At 34.9% G+C, this 27,414-nt stretch overlaps 1 protein-coding gene across 4 annotated transcripts in view; it reads right to left on the bottom strand.

Moving 5' to 3' along the window:
• TNPO1 (transportin 1) overlaps positions 1-27,414 on the bottom strand; it is a 79,564-nt gene that overhangs the window by 39,042 nt on the left and 13,108 nt on the right. For 2 of the 4 annotated variants that reach the window (XM_079146110.1, XM_079146107.1), the window contains exons 2-4: positions 9,253-9,366; positions 6,533-6,608; positions 3,180-3,329 (exon numbers count right to left, since the gene is read on the bottom strand). In XM_079146110.1, the coding sequence (XP_079002236.1) occupies positions 3,180-3,329; positions 6,533-6,608; positions 9,253-9,366 (340 nt within the window). Of the gene's footprint in view, positions 1-3,179; positions 3,330-6,532; positions 6,609-9,252; positions 9,367-9,498; positions 10,826-27,414 lie in introns of those variants that run through there. The other 2 variants (XM_079146109.1, XM_079146108.1) reach the window with 2 other exon arrangements.

Raw genomic sequence — 27,414 nt, 5'->3', positions numbered from 1 at the left:
GGAGGCTGACTCAGAAGGATTGTTTAAGCCCTGGAGTTGAAGGTCAGCCTGGACAACATAGTAAGATCTTGTCTCAAAGAAAAAAAAATTAAAAGCCAAGAAGGCAAATTTGCTTTTTTATAATCAGAAATCTTTTAAGTAAAATATTTACTAAGTTCTTAATATGGTGCAATCATAGCATTGTTTTAGGTGCTAACGAAACACAGAAAACCCCCAAACCCCATGTGGTCCTTATCCTTATCCTTTTGCACATTTGGCACTGCCTGGAGGCACTTTGGCTGGCATGACAGAGGGTATGGCTGTTACTTGAATCCAATGGGTACACATGAGAAATGCTAATTATTATCCTGTAATGCACAGAACAGCCCACCACAAAGAATTATCTAAAATGTCAAGTGCTGAGTGAGATTGTAAAACCTTGGTCTAGACAAACAGGATCCTACTTTAATAATATAGTATGCTTATGCTATTATACCCATCTCAAGAATTTTCTATTAAGGTTGACGTGTGAAGTCAGTTCTTAATTCTTAGATGTACCTTTCAAAACCTACAAAAATTTACTTATTTTCTTATGAGAACTAATTTAAAAGAATAAGGAAACTTTCCAGATTATAAAAGTGCCAATATTTTATAATAAGCTCATCAATTTTCCTTAAGAAAAAAAAATTGGCTTTATCAAAAATAAAAAGAATTCCTGATGATTCTGAGGTGATGCTCTGGATGATACAAAAGCCATACTACACAACTTTAGAATCATTAATAGTGTGCACTCCTCCTCCAATAATCTCTCTCCTCTTTGGGAGGAATTTCTGTACGTCAATCCTACTTCACCATCACCTTTTCTAATCTGCATCAAAAAAGGGCACAGGGAAAAAACAAAAGTCATTTATTTTTAATTCAACAACAGATAATTTAATTGGCCAAGCCACTTTAAGTTCATAGCTTTGTTTTATCCAGTTAATGTCACAGACATTTTTAAAAATGGAAAATCTAAATATATAAATTGAGCATCCCTAATCTGAATACCCAAAATTGAAACTTTATGAATGCTCACAAAGATTCAGATTTTGAGCTGCGTGCAGTGGTGTATGCCTGTAATCCCAGTGAATCAGGAGGTTGAGGCAGGAGGATTGGAAGTTTGAGGCCAGCCCCGGCAACTTAGTTAGACCTTGTCTTAAAAATAAGGATGTAGCTTAGTTGTAAAGCACCCTGAGTTCAATCCCTAGTACCCAAACAAAAACCAAAAACCAAAAAGATTCAGATTTTGTAGCAGTTCAAATTTTAGAAAAGGGATGATAACTGATAAAGTATATGCAAATATTCCAAAATCCAAATATTTGTGAAATCTCAAACACTTCTGGTTCCAAGCATTTCAGATAAGGGATGTCCAACCTGTACATGTCAAGAAATACAATAATTAAAAGTATCTACTACCCAGCTTCAACAACAGTCATTAATACATGCTCAATCACTGTTTCATCTGTATTTCCATCCACACCATTCACCTTCACAGTCAAAACTTATTTCTTATCAAATCGATACGTGTCATTTGGAATATATTGCAGTTATGTCTGAAGTTTATTCACTCATTTTTAGTGAAGCAGAGTAAAACAAGTTACTAAATCAAAACTCCACCTCATTGGTTTCTATACTGAAAACTCAGTGGTCTCTCACAATTAGGATACTTACTTACATAACATAAACCAGAACCAAAACACCAAGAATCTTTCATATTCTACAAATAGATACCAAGAAACAAAAATTACAGCTATGAATGTCAATGTCAAATAAGATGTCAGAAGATACTTTCAAGTATTTAAACAATTCTGGGCAATTGGATGTAGTTCGGAGGTAGGGTGTGTGTTTAATATGAACAAGACTGTGGGTTTGATTATCAGTATAAGGAAAAAATAATTCTAACATACACCCAGTTCCAAACATATTCAAAAAACCCTTATGAAAGTTAAAAAAAAAAAAAAAAAAATCCAGCACTCACTGGAGTATTAATTCTCCTCTTCCCAATACTATTACTTTCAAAATTAAGGCACAAAGTACTGTAGTTTGGATGAAATAATGAGATCCTGTCTCTAACCCTGCCCTCTCCTTTCCTCTTAGCAGAATTGCCTTCTAAGGAAACCTACTTCTTTTCAAATCCCATGTGACCACATGTATGGGGATCTCTTTGATTTTAAACAGAAAAGGCTAGTACAGATTCTACCATTCTTTTTATCAAGGTCAAGAGGGAAATCTTGAGAGGGTACATGGGGGTATGTTAGAGTAACCTAGAAATCCCTTTCTTCAAACTATAATTATCCTCTACCCATCAAATCTGAAGTCAGTGTTAACAATGGCACTCTTTTTAACTGGAGGGAAATCACAGAATCTCTGCTTTTTAAGAGACAAACAGTACATTTCAAATCTAAAAGACAAAATATACAAAACTAAGAAATTCAGTGAGTATAACTGACTTCCATTTAACCAACCTGCTAAATTAACAGCAGCTTTTCCAGGTCCTTATAAAATATAGTTGCTTAACCCTGTGGCATGCTGAACACTGCCCATTAGTAGGCTACTCTGGAGTACTTCCTATTTCTACTGCTACCCACTGATATGTGTGCTTGCTAAGAGCCAGTTTTGTGTGTTCCCAAACTGGTATACAGCAGTTATTATAAACTTTTTATTACAATTGACAGAAGGTGTTCTTTTTCTGGAAAAAAAAAAAAAAAAAAAAAAAAAAAAACTCTGAAAAGACTAAAAAATTGCCATCGAATTAGGTGTGAACAAGACAAATATTATTAGACACAAAGGGAAAAATAGTAAATATATAGAATTCTATACTTAGATTGTTTTTATAACAGGCTTTTCTTTGCATGTAAAAGTATTACACAAGACAGACAATAAGGAACTCCAACTTGCAGAGTCAAAGGAAAGGCCTAAATCATTTGTTGATGCTCCACTTGAACTAACTTTCATTTAGCAACTATCAGTGACTTTGGTCTCACTGGGAAAGCTTTTAATGTAATGGTTAACATTGTTTCAAAAGAATTTAAATGGTAATGAAAATGCCCCCATCATAATTTAACATGGAATGCATAATAAATCATTTTCTTATGAAAATGATTTGTCACCTCTAAAAAGAATCCAATTAGGATAAGTCAACTTTTTGTAATGTAACTTACCTACAGTGGCTCTGATCAGAGGAGAGGAGTCACCAATATTATTTAAACATTCACTTTTAATGAAGTCTGTTACACCATTTGGGAAGTTCTGAAAATGTGCTTTCACGTTATTCTTCAAAATGAGGCCACTCAATGATCTTGTGGGTTCATCTGTAATAAAGTAAGAACAGCAATGAGTTTTAAAGTAGTTTTCATCTCAAAATGTTCCAACAACAATAATTTTAAAAACATTTATTATTCAATGGTTGACTGCAACATTCCAATTAATTTTGCTAAAACCAGTTAAAAAAAAAAAATCGAATGATAACAACAAAAAAACTATAAATTATAGTTAAGAATTTCTTAACCTTGGCACTACTTACATTTTAAGGATAACTGTTTGTTGTGGGGCACTACTCTGTACACTGTTAAGATAGTTAGCAGCACCACTGCCCATACAAAAGTATTTCCAGGTAATGCCAAACATCTCCTAGGGAGGCAAAATTGCTCCTTTTTGAGAACCACTAATTTGGTTTAAGAGTTAGTTTACATATGTCACTATACTAAAGCTTTGTTAACATATATAAACATTATAGATCTCAAAGTATTAGCCACTAAAAATATCCAATTAAAAATTAGACCTTAAAATATAATACATGGGACCACTTTCATATAATATTGCCATCTTATGTTTTTCACTCACCTGTGAGCTTAAAAAAAGGCAAAATAAAATTTTCCAAAAGCATTTTACAATTAGATTTACTTAAAAAAAGTTTAATTCACATATAGTTAACAAATTTTCAAAAAGCAATTTAATACTAGAATACAAACCATGTTCTACAAATTGGCACCAACACCACACCACCAATATTGTAATAGTTAACATCTTCTAAATGATTATTATGTACTAAATGCTGATACGTGCTTTTTTAAGTATTTCTGCATTTAAGTCTTAAAACCTTGAGACAGATATTATTAACTGAGGCCTGGCCAAAGTTACAGAAGGCCAACTTCCTCAATAATGTGAGGAAGACAAATTATCAACCTCAGTAGTTTGGCTGCAGAGCATACACTTTGAACCACTCTTCAGTATTACCTTCTTCTCAAAGGGCTGAAAGAGCAGATGTAAAAGCCAGGGTGTTGAACAGATGTGCTATTAATACTACTGCTTCAGCCATCTTCACACAAGTAAACACCTTGATCTTGTTCTAATTAGCATTTTGCCCCCTAACTGATTGGCACTGAAATCTTCAAGTATAAAGCACATATAGAGGCAAAAAGAGCAAAATTTCTCTGCACATGAACTCTATTCGAGCCATCACAGGAATATAACCTCCTAAGAGCTCTATGTCACCTAAAAACTTGCCATTCACAATTACAACTCATTTCAACAAGTAACTTAAAAGGAAAACACTTCTAAACGCTAAGTTTAAAACAGCTGTGACATAACTGAACAGATAAGTTCCTCAAGCAATAAGCTTGTTACTATATTAGTGAAATAATTTAGCCACATGACTAAATGGTATGCATATTTGTTTACAAGTACACATCACATTTATAATAGTCATAAGATGAAGAGTTAAAAAAATAACAAGGTGAAACAATTTAACATTAAAAGTATATATTTTCTGTCCAAAGTGTTTTAAAAAGCCAACTTCTTTTAAAATTAAGATTTTATTTCACTGCCCCTCAAATTACTCATCTGTAAAGTGAGCTCATCTCAGATCTCCAAATCTAAAAATCCTTCTCCATAATTCAGCAATAAGTTTACTAAATAAGCATTTTCATTTAAAGACATGACTTATGTTTCTTCTTTAATGTGGATGGCCACAATGCTAATATTATTACTAAAATATTTTAAAGGAAAATTAGATATGCTAAATATATGTCTCAAAATCTTCTGGGGGAAAACAATTGATAGGCCCACACAAGTACAAATACCAAGTGTTACATTACTGTGGGAAAAACCTCTATACGAAGAAATAATAGGGTTGGATGTGGCTCAGTGGTGGAGTATTTGCTTAGTATGTATGAAGTCTTAGGTTCGACCCTTGGCACAGTCAAAAGAAATAATCATAAACATACTATCAAATTAGAACATTCATTGCTGATTCAAAAAAATATGTTGAAAGAATTTCTAGTTTTTCAAAACCTAGATTTAGAGTTTTAAATTCCCTATTGTTTTTCAATCACAAAGTTAAACAGCAAAATCATCTGAAAACAATTCAAAAGAAATCACCATAATGTATACGAATTACCTAAATCTAAATACAAGATTTCTAAGATTTTATTACATGTTAACCAGCATTAACCTGCTAGAGGATGGAGCTGAAATCTTGTCTAACACAGGCATTTTATAGCTGAAAGAAGCAAGTAGAGGTTAAGTGACTTGGTGTCAGATTCTAAATAAAACTTGTTATTTCACAACTCCAAGAGCAGTGTTTTTACCATGGCTTCTAAAACACTAGTCATTGAATAGGGGGCAGTACTTTCATTCGAGGTCAGTCAATTGTCAATAAATACCAAGTATTTCTATGGTCTAATAATGTTCCAGGAAGGGAATACTCAAATAATGGTACCAAGAACACTTCTCACTACAATGTAAGTTACTTGAGGACAGAGAACTTTTTTTTCCACATTTTCCTATAAGTTTACAAACTGTAGTTGGGCTTTAAACTGTCACAGAAGTAAATTTCAAATTGTAAATTAATGAAAAAGTTTCATGTATACTATTAAAGTTTTTAAAAAGTTACAAAAGTTTACTTATGAATAGAATAATACCATTTTTAATAAAATGTTTCCTGTGGGACTGGGGATTAATTCACAGCCTCATGTATGCTAGGCAAGTGCTCTACCACTGAGCTACATCCCCAACTCTTCAAAATTTTATTATTAAGACAGTGTCTCAGTAAGTTGCCTGGGCTAGCTGGCTTTGAATTCTCCTGCTTCAGTCTCTTGAGTAGTTGGGATTATAGGCATACACAACTGCATTTGGGTTTTTTTTGTTGTTGTTAAATAATTTAAAAATAAAATATTGTTATTTAATTTCATTTTGGTTACATGACTTTTTCTTCTAATGAACAAAAATTCAGTTAATTCTTGAATTCAATCTGTATATAAAAAGAAATCAATACTATATTTCTGTACATGCAATGAAGCAAAACACCAAGGTAGACTTTGCAATACATTCTTCGTTTGCACTCATTAAACATTTAAATGCTTAAGGGGCAGTAATGCTAAGACTCTGCACATCACATGTATATTAAGCATGTGGTTAATACAAAATGAAATTATTTGAAATGACTAATTACCAGTATGTCTTAACAAGTCTTAGAGACACTTTTAAAATAGTTATCAACACAAACACTACTTACCTTCAGATTTTAATTTTGTAAGAACAAAAATCAGGTAGTTGTTAAAATCTGGATATTGATTGAGTTGTTCCAGTTTCTAGAACAAACAGTAGTTAAGGAAGCTTCTTTGTGTAATCTAAGGAAGAAATTAAGCACTTTTAAATCTAACAGTTTTTTTCTGTGATATTTTTATTTTCCACTTTTTACTAAGAATAAGGTATCTAAACTAATTACTGACTTGTAGTTCAAAAAACACACCTGTTTGTTAAAAAGCCTTAGATGCTTTTACAGATGAAATTATATCAATTATATTCAATACAAAATAAGCAAGTTCCAGCTTCAGCATGCTCAATATGGCAAAACTGTTCTTCAAAACAGAACTCTTAGATTAACTGAACAACTTTAAAACATTCAAACAAAAGCATGGAGATGTATGTAGCTCAGTTAGTTGAGCTTTTGCCTGGATTCAAACCCCAACACCAAAGAAAGGAGGGGGGGAAATGAACCAAACCAATTATTTCAGTATAAAATACAAAAAAGAAAAGCATTTCAAAAAAATGAGAAGTTTTTTAGAGGTGAAGAGCATTTAGGGAAATTAACTTAATAAAACAGCCTTTCAATGTAAAGGGGGGGGTAACTTAAAAAAAGTCATTTATGCCTAAGCCTATATACACCAAACCTGTATTATATAAAGTCAGCAACATGTACTATAATAGTTCTACAACCTCTCATTCCAAAGACCTAACATGTCTGGTGACACAAATTTGCAGGTATTTCACCAAGGCTGGCAGGAATGTGGCATAATGCTCTATATTTTTCTTCAAGACCTGACTTTCAACCTCTAATATACTTGCCAACTATTTAACTACACAGAAAATGAAAATGTTTTTACTCAATAGACCCAAATTTGATTAAATCCGTAATACAAATGCAAGGTATACTATTTTAGCTATTTATCACATATGTGACCACTCGCAAAACATTTAGGGGTCTGAATGTAAATTCTAACCAAACATAGTCTTTAGTAAAATTCCAAGGTGTGATTACTTTCTCCAAGAAAAACCCAGACAACAATTACTTGTTTTAATGAAAGGCCAAGATTAATAAATTTTCTATATTTCCTGATAAGGCTTACTATTTTACAACTTGAGCTACACTTAAGCGAATGTAACAGTCTTTCAAAAAGTGCTGAAGCCTATACAAAACAATAATTAATTACATTCTATCTTTAGGTGACACAAAAGAACAGTCGTTATTAGCACTGTGAAAATATAAAGCAGTGCATATTTAGTTAAAATATTGTTCTCCTCTTTCAGGAACAACAATTTACTTTGTTCTTACTCAGGACATACAGGTTTCTTGTCTTATTTTCTTCATGTACATAATAAACTGTAAAATGACTACTAGAATGGGCCAAGCACAGTACTGGGATATAAAATGTACTTAATGAATATACAGTAAAACAAGAAATTACAATGCAATTCTGGACTTGACTAATTTAAGAATCTAATAACTGTGGGAAACAATACCTACAATTAATTGTCAACTTCTATCACTCAGAGCTTTAACAACACGACTGAACTATAAGAGTTCCTGATAAAAGTTCCAACATACCCCTCACTGTTCTTTCTTGAACAACTTAAAAAAATCCAAGCAGATCTAAATCATTATCCCCTCCATTTTTTAAACGGGCAGTGTTACATGAACCAAGAAGCTGAGTACTTATTCTGTAATTTATTGAAGGTTTAGGTTACAGCAATGCAGTATTTCTTTGAAACCCTCTGATAAATATCCTCAACTCAAACAATATGAAAGAACTTACCAAATTCCACATTAATTTCCTGCTTATTGACAATAAAAATAATAGACAAGTTTTTAAAAGAATTCCCTTCTTTGGGCTTAACAGAACACGGGTAAAAAAGGTTACTTGTGATCTGGTTTAGTGAATGTTTCCTTTACTGGATCCGGTAAGAGCTTTCCCTCAGCGCAGTTTAGGACACCTCAGAATACATGCACAGCGGACGTTTTGCCGCTTCTTTTGCCTTTTCTGGCTCTAAAACTGCAGCAACAGGACCGCTACACCAGCACACTCGGAAACGACTTAGGTTACAGTCGCACACACAGGTTGAGCCAAAGCTTTAAAAAGAAAATCTCATATCAGAGTCAGGGAGCTCGCAACAGGTGTTCACAAGAGCAGCCCGGCGTGAGACCCCAACAGAGACCTCTTCCCCCCCCCCACCCAGGTCTTCTTGCCTTTCAGGCAAGGGCAATGGAGAAAACCCCATGCCCAGCCCCGCAGCAGTTCAAACCCCGCGCCAGCTCCACCCATGCTCAGCCGGCCAGCGGCCGTGCAGCTCAGCGCTCGCAAGCTCCCTCCACCCGGCCTCGCGCGCTGCCGCCCCCGCCCCGCGGGGCGCATTGTGTGGGCCCGGGCCGCTCCCGCCGCGCCGCTCCCCACCCCCTCGGCAGGTCTGTGGCGGGCGGGGACGTGGCGGCCCGCCGCGCACATGTCGCGATCTCGGGCGGCGGCCCGGAAGCCGGCCGCTCGGCGGCGAACCCCACGCGGCGGCGCCCCGGTAGGGCGCGAGGGCCGCGTGCGCCAGGCGCAGGGCAGGGGCCGCGGCGGCCGGCCTCCCAGCGCAGGCGGGAGGGGAGCGGGCCGGGGGGAGGGGCGGCGAAACCCCCGGGCGCGAGGAGCCCCGCAAGCCGCGCGGGCGGAGGCCAGGCCTTGGGAAGGATACTTGTTGCACGGTCCTCTGGATGGTGGTGTCTGGGGACTGGGACTCCTTCAGCAGCTGCAGGATTTGCTGAAGCCCTTGCTCGTCAGGTTTCCACTCATACTCCATCTTGGTTTGCTGCAAATAAAGCCAGACACAGGAAGAGACGGAGCAAATGTTACTCCCCGTGCACAGGCCGGAGGGCTGCCCGCGCAGGGCAACCCCCTTTCCCCACCACAGCCACCCCATCTCTCCCCAGACGCCTCGGACCTGCCTGGGGTGCCCCAAAGGAAGTCTCGGACGGCGAAGCCCGGCGGAACTGCTCTTAGCAGCTCGGCCGCCAACGTCTGCTGCTGCTGCCGCCGCGGCCGCCAAGCGCAAGGAGCCGACCAGACTGAGTCACCGCGAATTTGCAATCTGGCCCCAAGATCCGCTCACGGGAGCCCCCTGGGTCCTAGTGCCACGCAGATTTCTCTAACCCAACTCATTCCGTTTGGAGTACTACTGATTTAAGGGCAATCAAAAGTCAAGACCTTATTAAAACCTCTTCGAAAACACCTGAAGTAATCTGTCTTGGGTCATTATGTTAAGTAAACATGGTTGAATAAAGACGAATGATTGAAATAGGGAAAAAAGGCCCTTAATTCCTCTGACAGGTCAACCGTAACTGGTAAGAAAAAAAATGTTAACATTTCTTTGATATATTAAGCCACATTAATATTTAAACTAATGATGCATTATAACTACAAACCACGCTTCGAAAACATTAAATGCAACCTTTGGCTAAAATAAAATTTCATTCTTTCATAAACTTCAACTTTTGATCTCAGTAAGTAAAATTTCATCAGGAAATAATTACATTCCACAACTAAGGACTTAGGACTGGAAGAAAAAAACAAGAAAAATGTAATTTTACAGATGAATGGTGTTTAATTCTATTAGAGTATCTTCACATTCATTTCCTCATTTGTTACTACAACTTAGGTACTGTTTGCCCTACTGTGACAACTAAGGCTGAAAAAAGATCTGAGCAAATTACTACTGTTATCAGTAAAGACTGCGAGAATATAGGGTTCTTAAGCTACAAGCTGAAAGTGCTACCGCCAACGGAAACTATTATATCAATGACGCTTCTTACAGCGAAATGATTAAATAAAAACGACAAACTTAAGTATCAAGGATGAATTATTTAAAAGTCAAACTGAACTTAATAAAGGAGAATATTTTAAATATGACTATTATGTGATGGTTTGACAGGTGAAATTACTAAAAGTCCTAGTAAAGGTTAAAGTATTCCTGACCTTACTATACCTCTCTGGTGAGCTCTTTTTTAAAAAAATATTTTTTTCCTCTCTTCTTCACCTTTATTTTCTACTAAATATCCTGTCATCTGACTTTGCCTACCATCTTCTATTGACTTTCTAAATAACCCAGTAAACTCTTCTTTTGGTGTGGAAGGTTACTAGGATTGAATCCAGGGGTGCTTTACCACTGAGCTACATCCTCAGTCCTAAACTGTTCTTAAACACAAAACTTAAAAACCAAAAAACTACAACCATCATCTAGACATATCTATTGATATACTGTAGTACCTTTATGTTAGTCTCCATTCTGTTTATTCTATTTTATAAAAATGGGGTCGTTTCTTTCCTGACTTTATTACATGATCAATGAAAATATTTTAATGACATAACTATTCCATTGTATTGCTGTTATAATTTCATAAATGTTTAATTGATAATACAGACACAAGTTTGTACAAATCAAACATATAACTAGATGGATTCTTACAAAAGGAATACACCTGTGTGTCCAACACCTTGAGCTCAAGATGGAGATCATTAACTAGTGCCAACCGCTCTCCTGTGCCCATTCTATCACTACAGATTTCTCCCCTTCCCTCTTTTCTTTTAACTTCAATAACTTTTTAAAAAAATTAACAAGAGCCACATAATTATAATAAACCAAACAACAAGACCATACAAGGAAAGTTAATTCACTATTACTGGCAAGCTTACCTCTATAGAGCATGTTTAACAGTTTGATATGAATTCTTGTATACTTTTCTCTAGTCTCAAACAGTATATGGTTCTTGTTTATTTTTTTTAGATCATAGTTCATACCACACTAACCCAACAACATTTTTACACATAATATACTGTGGCTGTTATTCCATGCCAACATACATGGGTTTAACTCACTTTTTAATAGATGCACGTTGGTCTTTAGAAAGAATAGCGCATAATTTGTCCAACCACTTCCTGAATGATTTCCAGAGTGCCTCTACTTTTTTTACAACTATGAAAAACACAGAAAAAAAATTCTTGTACCATTGTTCCTACACAGTAGTGGCAACTCTGTGGCTTTATTAGGCCAACCTAACAGTTATTACTAGGCTACTTTCTAAAAAGTTAGGCAATTCCTACTCACAATATGAATATTTCATATCAACACCAGCTTGTTCTTTTAAATTTTGTTAATGGGTAACCATTTCTTGTTACTAGTACAGGTGGGGAACCTAAGAGTCTAGTTCTAGTTCTGGGTTTGAGCTGCTACCATGCACAAAACTTACCTGCTGAGGTGACATTTGAAAGTCTATTTTATTTAGACCCTGTGTTGTGCTTTTGAACAAGAGACTAAAGCCAGGGGCTAACAGAGGTCAAGTTTGAAAAGCATCTTCATCGTATCCACCTTAATGATGGCAGCACCATAATATCAGGTCACTACCATGCTTCCCTTTTTATCCCTGCACTAAATAAATAGTATTATTTTTCTTTTTTGAACAGCTGAGTATTAAGAATATCTAAACTGATCAGACTATGTTGACAGGATGATGTTCTATATGATTCAAATTATCTGTAACAAAAGGCTCTCAAAAATATCTGACTGATAATGTTTGGAGACCCCAGCTCACTTTGAACTTCTGTATCTCTTCTTTTTAAAAACTGTGATAAAATAAAAATACATAAAATTCACTGTTTTCCATGTACAATTTAGTGGCATTAAGTATATTTTCATGCAACCATCACCACTAGCCATCTCCAGAACTTACATTTTGATAGCTACTAACATTAGGAAGAATCTTATTGCATAGTAACCAGGTTAATTAGATAACATCTGAAGTATTTTAAGTTAACCAAGCACATCAGCATTATTATGAGGTAGAAATCATTTATTTATATAATAAACTATATATCAATGTTAAAATATATTACATATCATTTAATACTGATCTTAATCAAATTTAAACAATTATGAGATGAGGCATTTATTTTGTATGCTGAATGTCCCCACAAATAGATAAATAAATAAATAAATAAAAAGGAAGTGGTCCTTCAAATTTTTTTCCTTTAGAATATACAAATAATGATGCTTGGCATGATTCAATGGTGAGTAAAAAAACAACCATTAAGCAAAAAGGCAGTTCACTGAAGAACTAAGTGGATAGAAGATGGTATCAGAATGAAAAGCAGCTTTTAAGATGTAAGTTACTGGATACCATTGTGGACCTTCAGAAGACCAAATCATACACTAGATTCCATAATGCCAATTAAAAAATATCTAGCTTCTTCCCTGCTGGAGGGGATGTAATATATGGTCTAAATAGCAAGACAGGAGGTATGGGCTCAACTGACCTAAGTTTGAATCAGTTTTTCAACTCACCTACCTGTAAAAGTTAATCTCTCTGAGCCTCAGTTTCTCAACTATAAAATGGGAATAGGCTTACTCTATAATAGCCACCTAGAACAGAGTATGATTTGAAGAATGGTTGTTTTAATAATTAAGCCAATGGTTTTCTATTGTCTCCAAGATAAAATCTAATTCATGGAAGAAGGCTCTTGGGGAAATGGTCCATCACCTTCAGGGGGCAGTTTTCATTTTTTAGTTTCCAACTCAGTCCCCAAATTTATGCTCTAACAATTCTTCCTGCACCTCTCATACCTCTCCATTTTTGAATAGGGATTTCCTGTCTGGAATGCCCTCTTCAAATTCGACCATTTTGCAAACCCCTTCCTACTCAATAGAGCTACCTTCATTCACTATAGTTCCAACTGGTTCCTGAGACTTCGCTTTGGCACTGTGATTGATACTGAATACCATTTCTCTTCAGTGCATGTTTCTAGGATCTTAAGGGTGTTTTCATTACAGAATTATAGTTTATAGCCATTTACATTCTGGAAACTGCCATACTGTATTATAATTATTTCCAGTCCTTTAGATTATGTATTTCTTGAGAGTAGGTTAGTGTCTTTTTGTCCTCTTTGCCTAACACAGTATGATTAAATAAATGTTTGTTGAATAAATACTATTGTTTTGCTATTAATTCAGCTAAATAAATATTAAGTTGAGCAATTACCACGTGCTTGGTGAGCACTGGAGATTCAAAGGCAAGTAAAATACAGTTCCTGTCCCCACCAAATTCTCTTTTAGTGAGAAGGATACATGTGCTATCTATGAATGAATTATGACGGAGTGTAATAGGAAAAGAGAAGAGCAAATATATTCTGCCAGGAAAGGAAAGTGCTTTTCCCCAATGGGTTCACAGCTTTTCTTTCCTTTTCATTTCAATTAAATGCAAACAAATATTTGCCAAGCAGTCAGATGTTTCTGCCTATATGTTGAATCACTATAAATGTGATAAATGTTGCCACCAGTGACACAAAAATTATGAACAATTCGTGGTAGAGTTCCAAATAAAACAAGGTACAATCATCCTTCAATAAGACAATACTTTTTATTCTGGGAAAATTCAATATATATTATAATCCTGCCAAAAGTATAAGTGAAAATTGAATTAGGTTTTTGGCTCCAAAAACTCTAAAAATATTGTTTTCCATCTCCGTGACCATCTAGTGGGTTACTCACAAGTCATACAGGACTTAGGATAATTCTCTTTTTTATTTATTTTATTTTCACATTATCAAATGTGAGATCTTTATTTTTGGAACTTTTTAATTTTTAAAAAATTTGTTCTATTTAGTTATACATGACGGCAGAATGTATTTTGATTCATTGTATACAAATGTAGAACAACTTTTTCATTTCTCTGGTTATACAAGATGTAGAGTTACACCACTCATGTAATCATACATGAACATAAAGTAATGATGTCCATCTCATTCCACCATCTTTCCCACTCCTTGTCCCCTTTGCTTCCCTTCATTCCCCTGTGCCCAATCCAAAGTTCCTCCATTTTTCCCTTACCACCCCCACCCCACCCCCACCACTATGTATCAGCATCCACTTATCAGAGAAAACATTTGGCCTTTGGTTTTTTGGGATTGGTTTACTAGGATAATTCTTTATGGTGAGCATCTACACCCCTCAGTCCTACCCAGTAAATGACAAGAGCACCTTCCAGTCACAAGGACAGTCCCAGAGAGCAACACTGCCTCAATGGAGAATGGCTATGGCATGTTAAGTACAAGGGGCTTTAAGGACATTATACTAACCAGTTAGGAAGTCAGGAAAGTGCTTCCCTTAAGTGACTTTTCATCTGAGATCTAATAGGAATTACCAAAAAGCAAATATAAGAGGAGGGCAGATGCTAAGAGGACTTCATAGACCTTGTTAGTAAAGATCCTACAGCTAATAGGAAGTTTGTGAAGGGGGTTTAAACTGATAAAAGACCTGATTAAAAATGGGGAAAGAGAGGTTCATCTTCTGCTCTATAGCTCATTTTCATAATAAAAATGATTTTGAAAAGACCTATAGTGATGTGACCACATTAATGTTTATAGCAGCTCAATTCACAACAGCCAAGCTATGGAACCAACCTAGGTGCCCTTCAATGAATGAATGGGTAAAGAAACTGGTATATATGCACAATGGAATATTACTCAGTCATAAAGAAGAATGAAACTGTGGCATCTGCCAGTAAATGGATGGAACTGGAGACTATCATGCTAAGTGAAATAAGTCAATCCTAAAAAACCAAAGGCTGAATGTTCTCTCTGATATGAGGATGCCTACACACAATAAGAGAGGGAGGAGGGAAGAATAGAAGTTCATTGGATTAGTCAAAGGGAAATGAAGGAAAGAAGGGGATGGAAATGGGGAAGAGTAGAATGAATTAGACATTACTTTCTTATATTGATATATGAATACGCAACCAGTGTAACTCCACATCATGTACAACCACAAGAATGAGAAGTTATACTCCATGTATGTATCATGTCAAAATATATTCTATTGTCATGTATAACTAAAAAGAATTTAAAAAAATAATAAAAGTAAAAAATGATTCTGAAACCATGTCAGGCTGCATGAGGGCAGGAAGAGCCACAGAAGACCTAACTGTCCAACCTGCATCTCAAATGGAGTTCCAAGCCTAGCATGGTGGTGCACACCTGTAATCCCAGATACTTTGGGGGCTAAAGCAAGTGGATGTCAAGTTTGAGGTCAACCTGGGCAATTTAATGAGACTCTATTCTCAAAATAAAAGGGCTAGAAGTGTAGTTCAGTGATATTACCCTAGGGGGTAATATCCAGTATTAGTGGAAAAAAAGGACCTTCAGTTTGTTAGAAGAATGATGGTCACGTTTCAGAGAGCCAAAATAACGGTGACAGCTATTAGTTTTTGACTACCAACCAGTGTTCTAAGCACTTATACAGGTTAACTAAGTTAATCTCAACTCTATGACTCTAACTATGGCATGGTAAGTACAAGGGGCTTTAAGGACATTATACTAACCAGTTAGGAAGTCAGGATCATGCTATAGTGTTACAGTTTGGATCTGAAAGGTCCTCCCAAAATTCTTGTGTTGAAGGCTTGTTCTCCAAATCAGAATGTTCAGAGGGAGGGCTTTTGGGGAATGATTAGATCCATTTGATGGATTAATAATCTGATGAATTACTTGGAGGTAGCAGAAGCTATAGGCAGGTGGGGCATGGTTAGAGGAAGTAGGTCACTGGCAGTGTGTCCTTGGGGATTATACTTGTCCTAGGCCCCTTCCCCCACCTGATTCCTGGCTGTCATAAGCTGAGCAGCTTTCATCTGCCATTCTGCCATGAAGTTCTGCCTCACCTCAGGTTCAAAGAAGAGACCAGCCAACCATGGACTAAAACCTTTGAAACCAAAACAAATGAGCCAAAATAAATCTTTCCTCCTCTAAACTGTTCTTCTCAGGTATTCTGATCACAATGATAAAACTGATTAATATGTATGGATACATAAATTGAGGCATACAGACCATGATTCAACCCCACTAATCTAGCCTCCAGAGTTCACTCTCTAGGCCCCTGCTAACACTGCTTTTCCAATGGAAACATCCATCTCTGTAAAATGGGAAAGTATTCATTTTTTAAAAATTACATAATAAAGAAATAATATATATACTTTATACCTCCGTGAAGAGATAAAAAAGTAAAAGTCATATTTTGGTATTATAAAAATCATAACATCTTAAAAAGCAGTGTGGATGCAGTATGAAAATGAGATATTTCAGTAGTATTTAGACTGTTAAAAGTCTAAATCTAATCTTCCCAACATCCCTTTGTTATCAGTAGGTGGCAAGTATTATTTCCATTGAATAAGCAGATAAATCAAAACACAGCTTAAGATTTTTTGGGGGGGGTGGGGTGCAGGTACCAGGGATTGAACTCAGGGGCACTCAACCACTGAGTCACATCCTCAGCCCTATTTTGTACTTTATTTAGAGACAGGGTCTCACTGAGTTGCTTAGCATTTCGTTTTTGCTGAGGCTGGTTTTGAACTCTAGATCTTCTTATCTCAGTTTGCTGAACTGCTGGAATTACAGGTGTGTGCCACCGTGCCTGGCCAAGAAATATGTTGAATCATTTACTGAATATGAATCAGATATGTAGACTTCCTATACTTGTTTTTTTACAAAAAAGATGTTATCACGAGCAAAGAAGGAAAAACAAAACAAAAAACCCAGAGATATCTAGTGGTTCTAAAAAGAGAATGGTATTTAAAAAACATAATTATTTAATAAAACTTGCACCAAAATTCAGGTACAAAGGGAAAACCTACAAGCAACTGGTTAATATTTTTTAAAAATAAATTTTTAAACAAAGAATCAAAATGTTGACAAGGCTGTTAAATAAACTATAGCTATCAGTGGAATCAGAAAACCCTTTGAGAGATTATACAGAGTAGTCAGAGGTTTTAGATCAGGAAATAAAAGAGGAAAAAAACATCAAAACTGTTGCACCCAAGCTAACTGAGGAAATGAACTCAACTGGATTAGAACGGTAGAAAAAAACATTGTTGTTGTTGTTTGGTTTTTGGTACTGGGGACTGAACCCAGGGGTGTTTTACCATGAGCTACATTTGAGTCCTAATTATTTTTTATTTTGAGACAGGGTCTAAGTTGCTGAGATTCTTGTTAAATTACTGAGGCTGGCCTTGAATTTAGGATTCTTCCGCCTCATCCTCCTCAGTAGCTGGGATTACAGTATGGCCCACATGCCATTCAGTACATGGGTTTGAAATCATCCTTGATTAATTTAATTAGGGTTAATGGTCTAATTCAACACTTGGAAGAATTATGCCAAGAAGTTAAAAGTTGGCTGAGGAGATAGCTCAGTTGGTAGAGTGCTTGCCTTGCATGCACAAGGCCCTGGGTTCAATCCCCAGCACCGCAAAAAAAAAAAAAAAAAGAGAGAGAAGTTAAAAGTTTGGTTTTCTGGCATTATAAACTTATTACCATCTAAGAATTGGAAAATTAATAGAACAAAAAGAACATGGAAAATAAGTTCGTGAAAAATCAAATAAATGTATTCTTGGAGTACAAGGAGACCTTTAAGATTACTGGAAAAATACACAAAAAAAATATACAAACAAACATTAAAAAAAAGTTTGATAATAAAAAAGGAGTAAGTGATAAGAAGGAAAGCTTGATGTCAAAATTCAACCCAATCTATAAGCAGGCACTTCTTATACTTCAGCTCATTTAATATTCACAACAGGACTATGAGGTCAGTATTAAATCCAATTTATATTATCTCAGGTTCTGAGAGGTTCAGGAGTCTACTCAGCTTGTATGTGGCTGAGTATATTCAATATCAGATCTGTGTGATTTCAAAGTCTGGATTGTGCCTAGTAACAACAGCAACCATGCTATCATTAATGAGGTGCTTCTAGTGTGCCACTTATCAGGCTAAGTTCTTCAAATGCATGATCTCATTTAATTTTGAATATGTACTATTATTATCTCTACTTTTGCAGAAGAGGAACAGGCTTAAGGGAACTTAAGCAAAGTATCCAAGGTCACAAAGACAGTAATGAGCAAAACCAGTACTCAAATCCAAACACACCTGACTTCTGAACTAGTGCACTGAACCACACTGCTGTATTATTTTTAATATAGTCACTCCCATGAATATGTGACTAACCCTTAAAAGAACTCAACAGCATGTCAACCATGAGTGTTCTTGGGCACTCTTCTCTTTCCCTTTCCATTCCATGCATCATGAAGAAATGAACAACTTTCTTGATTGGTTTCTACTTTGTGCAGTTCGATCACTTCAGGTTGTGATAAGTACACTTTGTTTCTCAAAATTCAAACTTAATTTTTAATTAAACAAAAGGCTAATAGGAATAATACCTCTGTATATTTAACTTTTTAAAAATAATTTTTAATTGTAGGTGGGTACAACAATATCTTTATTTTTATGTGGTGCTGAGGATTGAATCCAGTGCCTTGCATGTATGAGACAAGTGCTCGACCACTGAGCCACAACCCCAGCCCCTATATTTAACTTTTGATTATAACATTGTCACCCTCAAAACACTAACTCCGGGTTCCACAACTAATTTAACCTTCATAGTTGGTCGCACTCTCCATGGTATATTTAAGTAACTTAAGACCCTGGTTCTCAACACTGACTGCACATTATTATCACTGAGAACTTAGAGCCAGATGAGGACCACTGCATTAACTCAATATATCTGCTCCTGGCAAGTTTCATTTTTCTTCCTCTAATGAATAGCAGTGTTCTAGTACTAGACAACAAGACAAGAGGAACAGAATGCAGACTCCTCTGATTAATATGGAAACATAACTGACAGCTAAAAAAAAAAAAAAAGTCTTTGATGAAAACCAAAACATAAGAACATACTGTTTAAAGCTGCTTAATAATTTGTACTAAAATAATTTGTACTAAAGAAGCTATTAAGTGCAATATTTATTTACTTTGCAATTTAATAGTGACAGAGATTGGGTGAGGAGTTGCACTTAAGTTTCACGATAAAAAAGAAAACTTGGGGAAAGCCAAGTTTGGGGGGAAGAACATAAGCATTTATTTCCAATAAATTAAAAGTAAAACAAGCTAGAAAATTATTGGCAAAATGTGATTTGAATTTGTAGAGCAAATCAACTTATCCTAAGAATGATAACCACATCTTCCTTCAAGTGGATATTAACTCATTCTTAAAAACTAAAGGCAAGCTCTCTTAAATAAGGAGTCCACATGTTAAAACCCAAATCACAAAATAAGTAAATTAGGTTCCTGATTCTTTTAGCATTGAAGTATTCATCAATGGACTTTACTAGGGATCTTCCAACGCTACATTCAACTGGTGAATTATTTATTTAAATAGTTCCATGGACTACTGTCATTGTCTATGTCAACTCTACTCAAATAGTTTCATTTCTGTGACAGATTTAAGGGGGGAAAAGAATCTCAAAGTCTTCTCTAAGGATTGATTGTAAATTCCATTTCATAGTATTGGCTGATCATTGCCAAATGGTTTCAAGTACTTAATTATTTTCAAAGTACTTCATATTTTATCTTATTTAATTTTGGAAATTACCTGTGAATTGAAGAAATAGCATCAGGGATGTTAAGTAACTTGCTAAAAGTCACACGGCTAGTAAATGTTAACAGCTGAGTTGGAATGAATGTCTTCCTATTTTGGGTTCAATGTTTCTAGTACTCCAAACTGCTTCTTTAATTCATAGTTCATTAAATATGTGCATATAATCAATTAAAAGAGTGACTCATCTTAAAGTAACGTTGCTTTCCACTGTTTATTACTTGCTGGGTTATAGGCTAGCAAATATAATAGATGGACACAAATCTGTAGGACTCTTGCAAGACTGATCTCTCTCAGTAAAATACTGGCTATGAATGATTAAAACTATAACAGCACCAGGCAAGTCACTGATTATAGCTGCACTTAACTGAATTTAAAGAGCTGGTAAAAAATGGCTGATACAATTAGCCAAATATTTTCCTGTGAAACACATCAGAAATTACAAATTTAGTCAATAAAAGATTTGATTCAATATTTTAGAATCCACTGTAGTTATTTATGAAGTGAGAACATACCTGTACAGTTGATAGGACACCAACCTGATAACTTTTTTAAAAATTAGCACATGGGGGCTGGAGATGTGGCTCAGTGGTAGAGTACTTGCCTCATATGTGTGAGGCACTGGGTTCAATCCTCAGCATCACATAAAATAAATAAATAAAATAAAGGAATAAAAATTAGCAGATGCAGATAACCATTACAGATCATTTGAGTAGCAAGTATACTGTTTCACTGCAGTTAGTTAGATCGCTCCTAAAGTTCTGAATGAGAGGGTTCTGGGATTTCTCATTCATATCTCAAACCATCCTTGATTAAGTATAATATGTTGATTCAACATTTCACAATTTCTTTCAAGTGAAAACAGAAAGAAAGAATACAGCACTATGTTCACTGGCAAGGACTGAATGAAAAAAGAGCAGCTTAACCAGTAAAACAGAAAGGTTAGCATTAACTTTTAACTAATTTTTCATTTCTTCATTGAGATCTTACACATACCAGGAACATATATCAGTCATATTTCAGTTATGGAAAGACAGACACAGCATAAAAAAACTAATGAAAGAAAATCAATTTTTATAATTTTATTTCCTGGGCTGAATACTATTCTACACTACTTGTTGCTGGCAAACAGGAAGATAAGCATAGAGGAAGCATGGAATCCAGAGTCATATATATATATACACAGGTTAATCCCAATTCTCCTGTTGTCTTTTTTAGTAAACATTGTGAGTCACAATTTAGCCACCTGTGAAATGGGACTTAGCGAGAATGATGAGATTAAATGAGAATATTAACTGCTACAAATAGTAGGAATGTAATGTTCACTGCCTTCACATTACACTACTGACTAGAATTGCCACTAAAACTCAAATTTACCGAAGGCAGTTTTTACCATCAGATAAAAATGAAGATTGCATACACTATTTTTATTTTTATTTCTTTGGTACCAGGGATTGAACCCAGGGGCACTTAACCACTGAGCCACATTCCCAGCCCATTTTTTTGCTTAGTGCCTCCCTAAATTGCTGAGGCTGGCTTTGAATTCACAATCCTCCTGCCTCAGCCTCCCGAGTCACTGGGATTACAAGCGTGCACCACCGTGCCCGGTTTACTTACACTATTTTTGACAAAAAATATGCAACAAAAATGGGCTATTTAACTTGTCACTTAAATGAGATGATGCTATGGTTTAAATGTATCCTTCTAAAATTCATGTTAAAAACTTAATATTCAGTGCATCAGTATTAGAAGGTGGGGCCTTTAGGAGATGATTAAATCACAAACACAGAGTCCCCATTAATGGGATTAGTTCTCTTACAAAAAGGCTTCAGGGAGCCTGTTTGGCCCTTTTGCTCCCCCTTCTGCCCAGTGACACCATTTATAAAGCAGAGAGAGTTTTTACCAGAAGTCATCTAACCTGCTGGTGCCTTGTTCTTGGGTTTCCCAGACTCCAGAATTGTGAGAAAAAGTTATTATCTACAAATTATCCAATCTAAAGTATTTTGTTATAGCAACAGAAATGGACTAAGACAGGTGATATTCTAAAGAAATAGAGAAATCAAAAGAGAAATATTGGAAGAGTAAGAGGAACAAAGAAAAATAGAAATCAAGTGGCAAATATTAAATCAGATATGAATTTAATCAGTCTGCAAAAATTATATGAAAGGAAAAACTAAGCAGTTGATCAATGGTGGTCCTTGTAGCATGCAAAAGAGGTAAAAAGTATCACAATAAAATTTTTTAAAGATGATACAAAAATGGAAAAAAATTTTGTAGAAAATAATGTCATATGACAGATGGTACCACACTTTGTTTAGTTTGAAATACAAGAACATATATATATCCTATGAGTGTTTAAGCGTTTTTTCTTTTCCTTGGGACAAAGAATAAGACTCAACCAAGATTAATGAGACATAAAAAAATTAGTGAATATAAAAATTAAAATGGAATATGATAAGGGAATCTGAGATTATGCTGGACACAAGGAGAATGTTAATCTACCACACATGCAAGTAGAGATACTAAGTTAATAACCAGTTGAATATCATGTCCTGATACCATTCATCTTCCTAATCCACAAAATTGTAATTTAGCAATGTAAACTTTAACTATAATTAGAGAATGGCAATTATAGCATCTAATCATCAGGATGAAAAGAACTTCGGAAAACATCTATCTAATCCTTTTATTTAAAAAATGGGAAAATTAAGACCCACAAATCAACAATATTACAATTAGAAGGAAGAATTGAATTTCTAACTTTAAAAACAGAACATCCAGTTCTATATTATGAAGTTTCTCCCCACCCCTTTGTTTTTTTTTTAATAGTACACTAGTTTTCTGAAGGAAATTAGGTGGCTTATACAGCTCATGTCTCAGGGAAGGGTCTAATGGTCAAGTTTATACTTTGTGACCATATTTCCTAAATAACTGATTAAACCAGGATTAAGCACTTGGCCCTTCATATGATGAATCCTGACACAAAAAAAGATGAAATAAATCAACTGAAGTTCCTTTCTTGGAAACATGATCAGAAAGAACTAAGATAATTTACCCTTTACCAGTTTCTGAAACCAAAAGCTAAAATGTCATAGTGTAGCAGGGTAGATTACTTTCCATAGGCAAGACAAATTTGTGCAGGGGCAGAAACTGCAAGCACCCAGGAGAAAGAACCAGCATTGAGAGAAGCAAGGAAGGGTTGAGTAAGATTGCATGATCCACCACAGTGAGTACTGCTTCCTGATGACTTTCTATTTCTAAGCCACAAATGCTTACAATGAATCTCTCCCTTTCTCTTAGGCCAACCTGAATCAGTGTCTCTACCTTGGAAATAAAAGTACTTAATCAGAATAGGAATATTAAAAAAATTCTTCAAATATATACCACACGGCTATACAGACTACATGATTACAAACTAATATTATATAACAACTATTCCCAAAATGTTCCTGCTTTAAGTAGAAGGTACTGAACTTTCCTAGAGTTCTCTAGGAACTGTAGATACACTGAAGGTGGATAATGATCATAGGAATTAATTTCCTTAGCTTGAACATCCGTGTATATTTGAGAGCTGACATGGAAGTCTCTGAGAGGTATTCAGTATAATGAATACACTCAAATGGTTGGAGAGTAAACTGAGGGGAAAGAATAGAGAAAACCACGAATAAAGTTAGCAGCCAGTTCAGGTGTGCACCCTCTTTACAAACAGACTTCCTTTCCCACCAACTTTCTATCCCTCTTCTAGCCTTTTCCAAGATTTTGGAGAAAAGGCAATCACTGCCACTAATGTCACTACTAAGGGGAAACTGATTGTCTCAATACTTATTTTATGAAAAGTGTATGTCAGCGGGAGATGGGGGACAGGGGCACTACAATGCTAGCTTTCAGGTAATACTTGCTTCTTAAGACACGCCCCATCTCAAAAGACCTACAACTCTTGTGCATTTCCAGGAGGCAGCACTGTTTACAAATGTGGTAGATAAATATGCTTTATTTGAACAAGTCAAAAGGGATATCCAAGCATATTACAGCAATACAAAGTTAGATGTTCCAATAAGATAGCAATACATGAATAACTTTACCTGGAAAACTAACTTAGAACCATTAGCACAATGAAAAAAAAAAATTTGCAAGAGGAAATATAACATTAAACAAGGGAAAATACTGAACCTAACTAATAATCAATATATTTAATAATGAAGTCATGTTTTTAGTCTAATTAGCAAATATTACAATGATAATATCCTCTGCTGCTGATGAATTAGAATCAAATTACTGATGGCAGTGTAAAACTAATACAACCTATCGGAAATTAACTTGGCAATCTCTGCGGAATCATATACATTTTATACACTTTCCCCTCATAATTACACTTCCAAGACTGTATTCTAAGAATCCTAAATACAGAAAAGGATTAATTTCAAAGATTTTTATCCCAAAATTATTTCTAACAGCAATAAATTTAGTGGTGGAAACACAATATTCGACTGATGGGCTATTATCAAATCATAAAAAAAGATGATTAATTTCTATAATGACATGACAAGTGTATATGCTTAATAAGTGATAAAAGATAAAAAAATGCATAGAGTATAATCACAAATAAGTAAAAATTTGTATAAGAAAAAGACCATATTATTAAATGGAAAAGACTGGAAAGAAATAAAAAGTTAGCAGTATTTTAAAGTATTGGCATTATAGATCCTTTATTCTGTCTTAAACATTTTCAATATTATGGGTAATGACAATAGTAAAATTGTCAGAAGTCATATACAGAACAGGGGCAAAAGACCCATGGAATGTCACTATTTCATGGTGCAATGCTTTCTACTCAAAATGATGACTGAAGTCATCAGGAAGCTTAAATTACACCTAAAAAAAAAAAAAAAACCACTTAAAGTAGTAGTTATGAAATATAGTTTAGGAAGATTTTGTGAAAATGCTTAAAGGTTATAGTTCTTAAAGGATGAAGTTATCTAGAAAATTCATGTGCTTTGGAGCAACTTTTTTCCAGATTATGCCCCTGAAATGCGTAGACAAAATTATTTTAAAATCTTTATAGTAATGGAAGAAAACTAAATCTACTTTGCAAACCACAAGAATTATAACAGAAAAGTTGTCTTATAATTTTAGAGTCCTACTCTCAGAATGTCTGTTCTGAATACTACAAACAGAGCTTTATTTTTACTTAGATAGGTAATCACTTAGAGGTGATTACTTGTGCTTACTGCTTTTTATGGAAATAATTTTTAATAATGCTTTAAAAATAAATGTTGACGAATTTAAATGTAAATAGTGTGGCTTAGGAGGCTGCGTGAGAAGGGGAGTTTCAGGGAGGAGGATGATCATGAGTTCAAGGTCAGCCTGCAACTAAGCAGACCCTAATACTCAATGAAACCCTGTTTCTAAATAAAAAATATAAAAAAGGGCTGGAGATGTGGCTCGGTGGCTAAGTGCTCCTGGGTTCAATTCATGGTACCAAAAAAAAAAGAAAAAAAGTAAATAGTAAACAAATATATACAGAAACAGTAACACTGCTATAAAATTAAAACAAGAACAAATGACAAAATTTCATTTAATTTGAATTTCAAAAGAAGTAACAAGCATCTTTCATCAATTTTCTAATTTTTCAAAACATCGATGTATAACTCTGGAAATAACACGTAGGAAAAAAATTTTAAAATAGCCCAAACAACATGTTGGATCAAGAAGAATTAAGAAAAGAAAACCCAAAGATGTTAAAGTAAAAAGCAAATAAAAATGAATCTAAGCTTAGAAAAGAGAGCGCCTATAATTTTTCTAAAATGGTTCTTGAGACTTCTGTAGTAGTAAGTTCAACAGATTTTCTCAATAATTATAACCATAAATATTTTAAGAAAAAATTACATACTAAATGCACTGTAATAAAATCTCTACTGCAGAAATAAATTCTAAGTAAATGGGAAGGTCTACAAATAATTTAAATTTATCACTTAGCACATACTGAACTGAAAAGTCAATATTCTAGTACTTTTTATCTTGCTAATCAACCACTGTGTAATGTACTGTTTTAATCCTATTTTAAGAATGTATTTCATAAATCATTTAAATAATTAAAATTAAGACCTTAAGAAAAGAGCAAATAAAACTATTCATTTAAGATTTTTAAATTATGTTAGAATTATCAATGGGTTATTCTTAACATTTTTCTAAGGAAGCAAATATAAAAAATGTGAAGGGATGGAAAGAAAATGTATATTTATACTTAAAATGAATGATGTAGATCTATGTGCCTATTTAGTCTTTTAGGTAGATACCACTTATCAATATACACTTCAAAGTCCTAGACATAGGGAGTCTAATGAACTGTCTAAAAATCGCATATTTACACTATATTAAATTGATTCTTAGAAACGAATTAATTTCTTACAAAATAAGCTTCTCTTAAATCATTTTCCTGGAGTAAGGTTAAGGACAAAGACAGTAAATCTTTGCTAAGTCATATGAAATGATATCTCAATTTACAAAGTAATTTCAGGTAGTAACTAATCCATATTATTTACAGTTAATAAAATACTTAATGCCAGCCAACTCTTGATTCTATTTTTAAAGACAGGGTCTCACTATTTCAATATGTAGCTTGGGCTGGTCCCAAAATCCTGAGGTCAAGCTATCTTCCTGCCTCAGCCTTCTAAGTAGCTGGGAAATAAGAACACCCAACTGCAACCAGTTTTGAATGGAATCTTGATATTAAATAGAAAGTAAACACTTATTAGGTGCTTGTATATGCAGTATTTTATAGTTAGAAATTACAAATGTAATTTTTAAAAGTCTGGAGTGAGAGTGATGACTAGGAAATTCCTAAGATTTAAATTCTTAAATCCAATAATTCATTATGTGGCTATGCACTTGATTAAAAAAAAAAAAAAAAAACATTTGAGACATTGAGGAGTTTGCATTCCCCAGAACCAAAAAATGATGATTTTGTCTGAAATCATAATTTACCTCTGGTTGCTGGAGAATGTAACCTTTCCTACAGTGGAGTTTGAGTGTGTATATTGTTGTTTTATAAGTAAGAATTGCCGGCTGTGTATCTGGAATGGCAAGTATCAATACCAAAAGCCACTATTCCTAGAAGGTAAAGTTAATAGCAAAGCTAGAATTTATAGTCTTTTCTTTTTTATGCCTCATCATTTTATTTTGCTACTGGTTCTTATTCTTCTCCATCAAATTCTTATGCTAAATATTAAAGTACCGTACCACTTCCCTGATTCAGAGCTTACTAACTACACTAAAATAAGATTACAGAAATTCCTTGCCTTTACAGTGCCTCCAGTTTCAGCCTTTATTTATTTGAGTGAGAGGTTAGACAACCACAAAGATTAGGTATGTGGGGAGGCAATACAGACACTTGAACTCACAAC

Source organism: Sciurus vulgaris, assembly GCF_902686455.1.
Source record: "Sciurus vulgaris genome assembly, chromosome: 6".
Classification (NCBI taxonomy): domain Eukaryota; kingdom Metazoa; phylum Chordata; class Mammalia; order Rodentia; family Sciuridae; genus Sciurus; species Sciurus vulgaris.
This window is presented reverse-complemented; position numbering and strand designations above follow the sequence as displayed.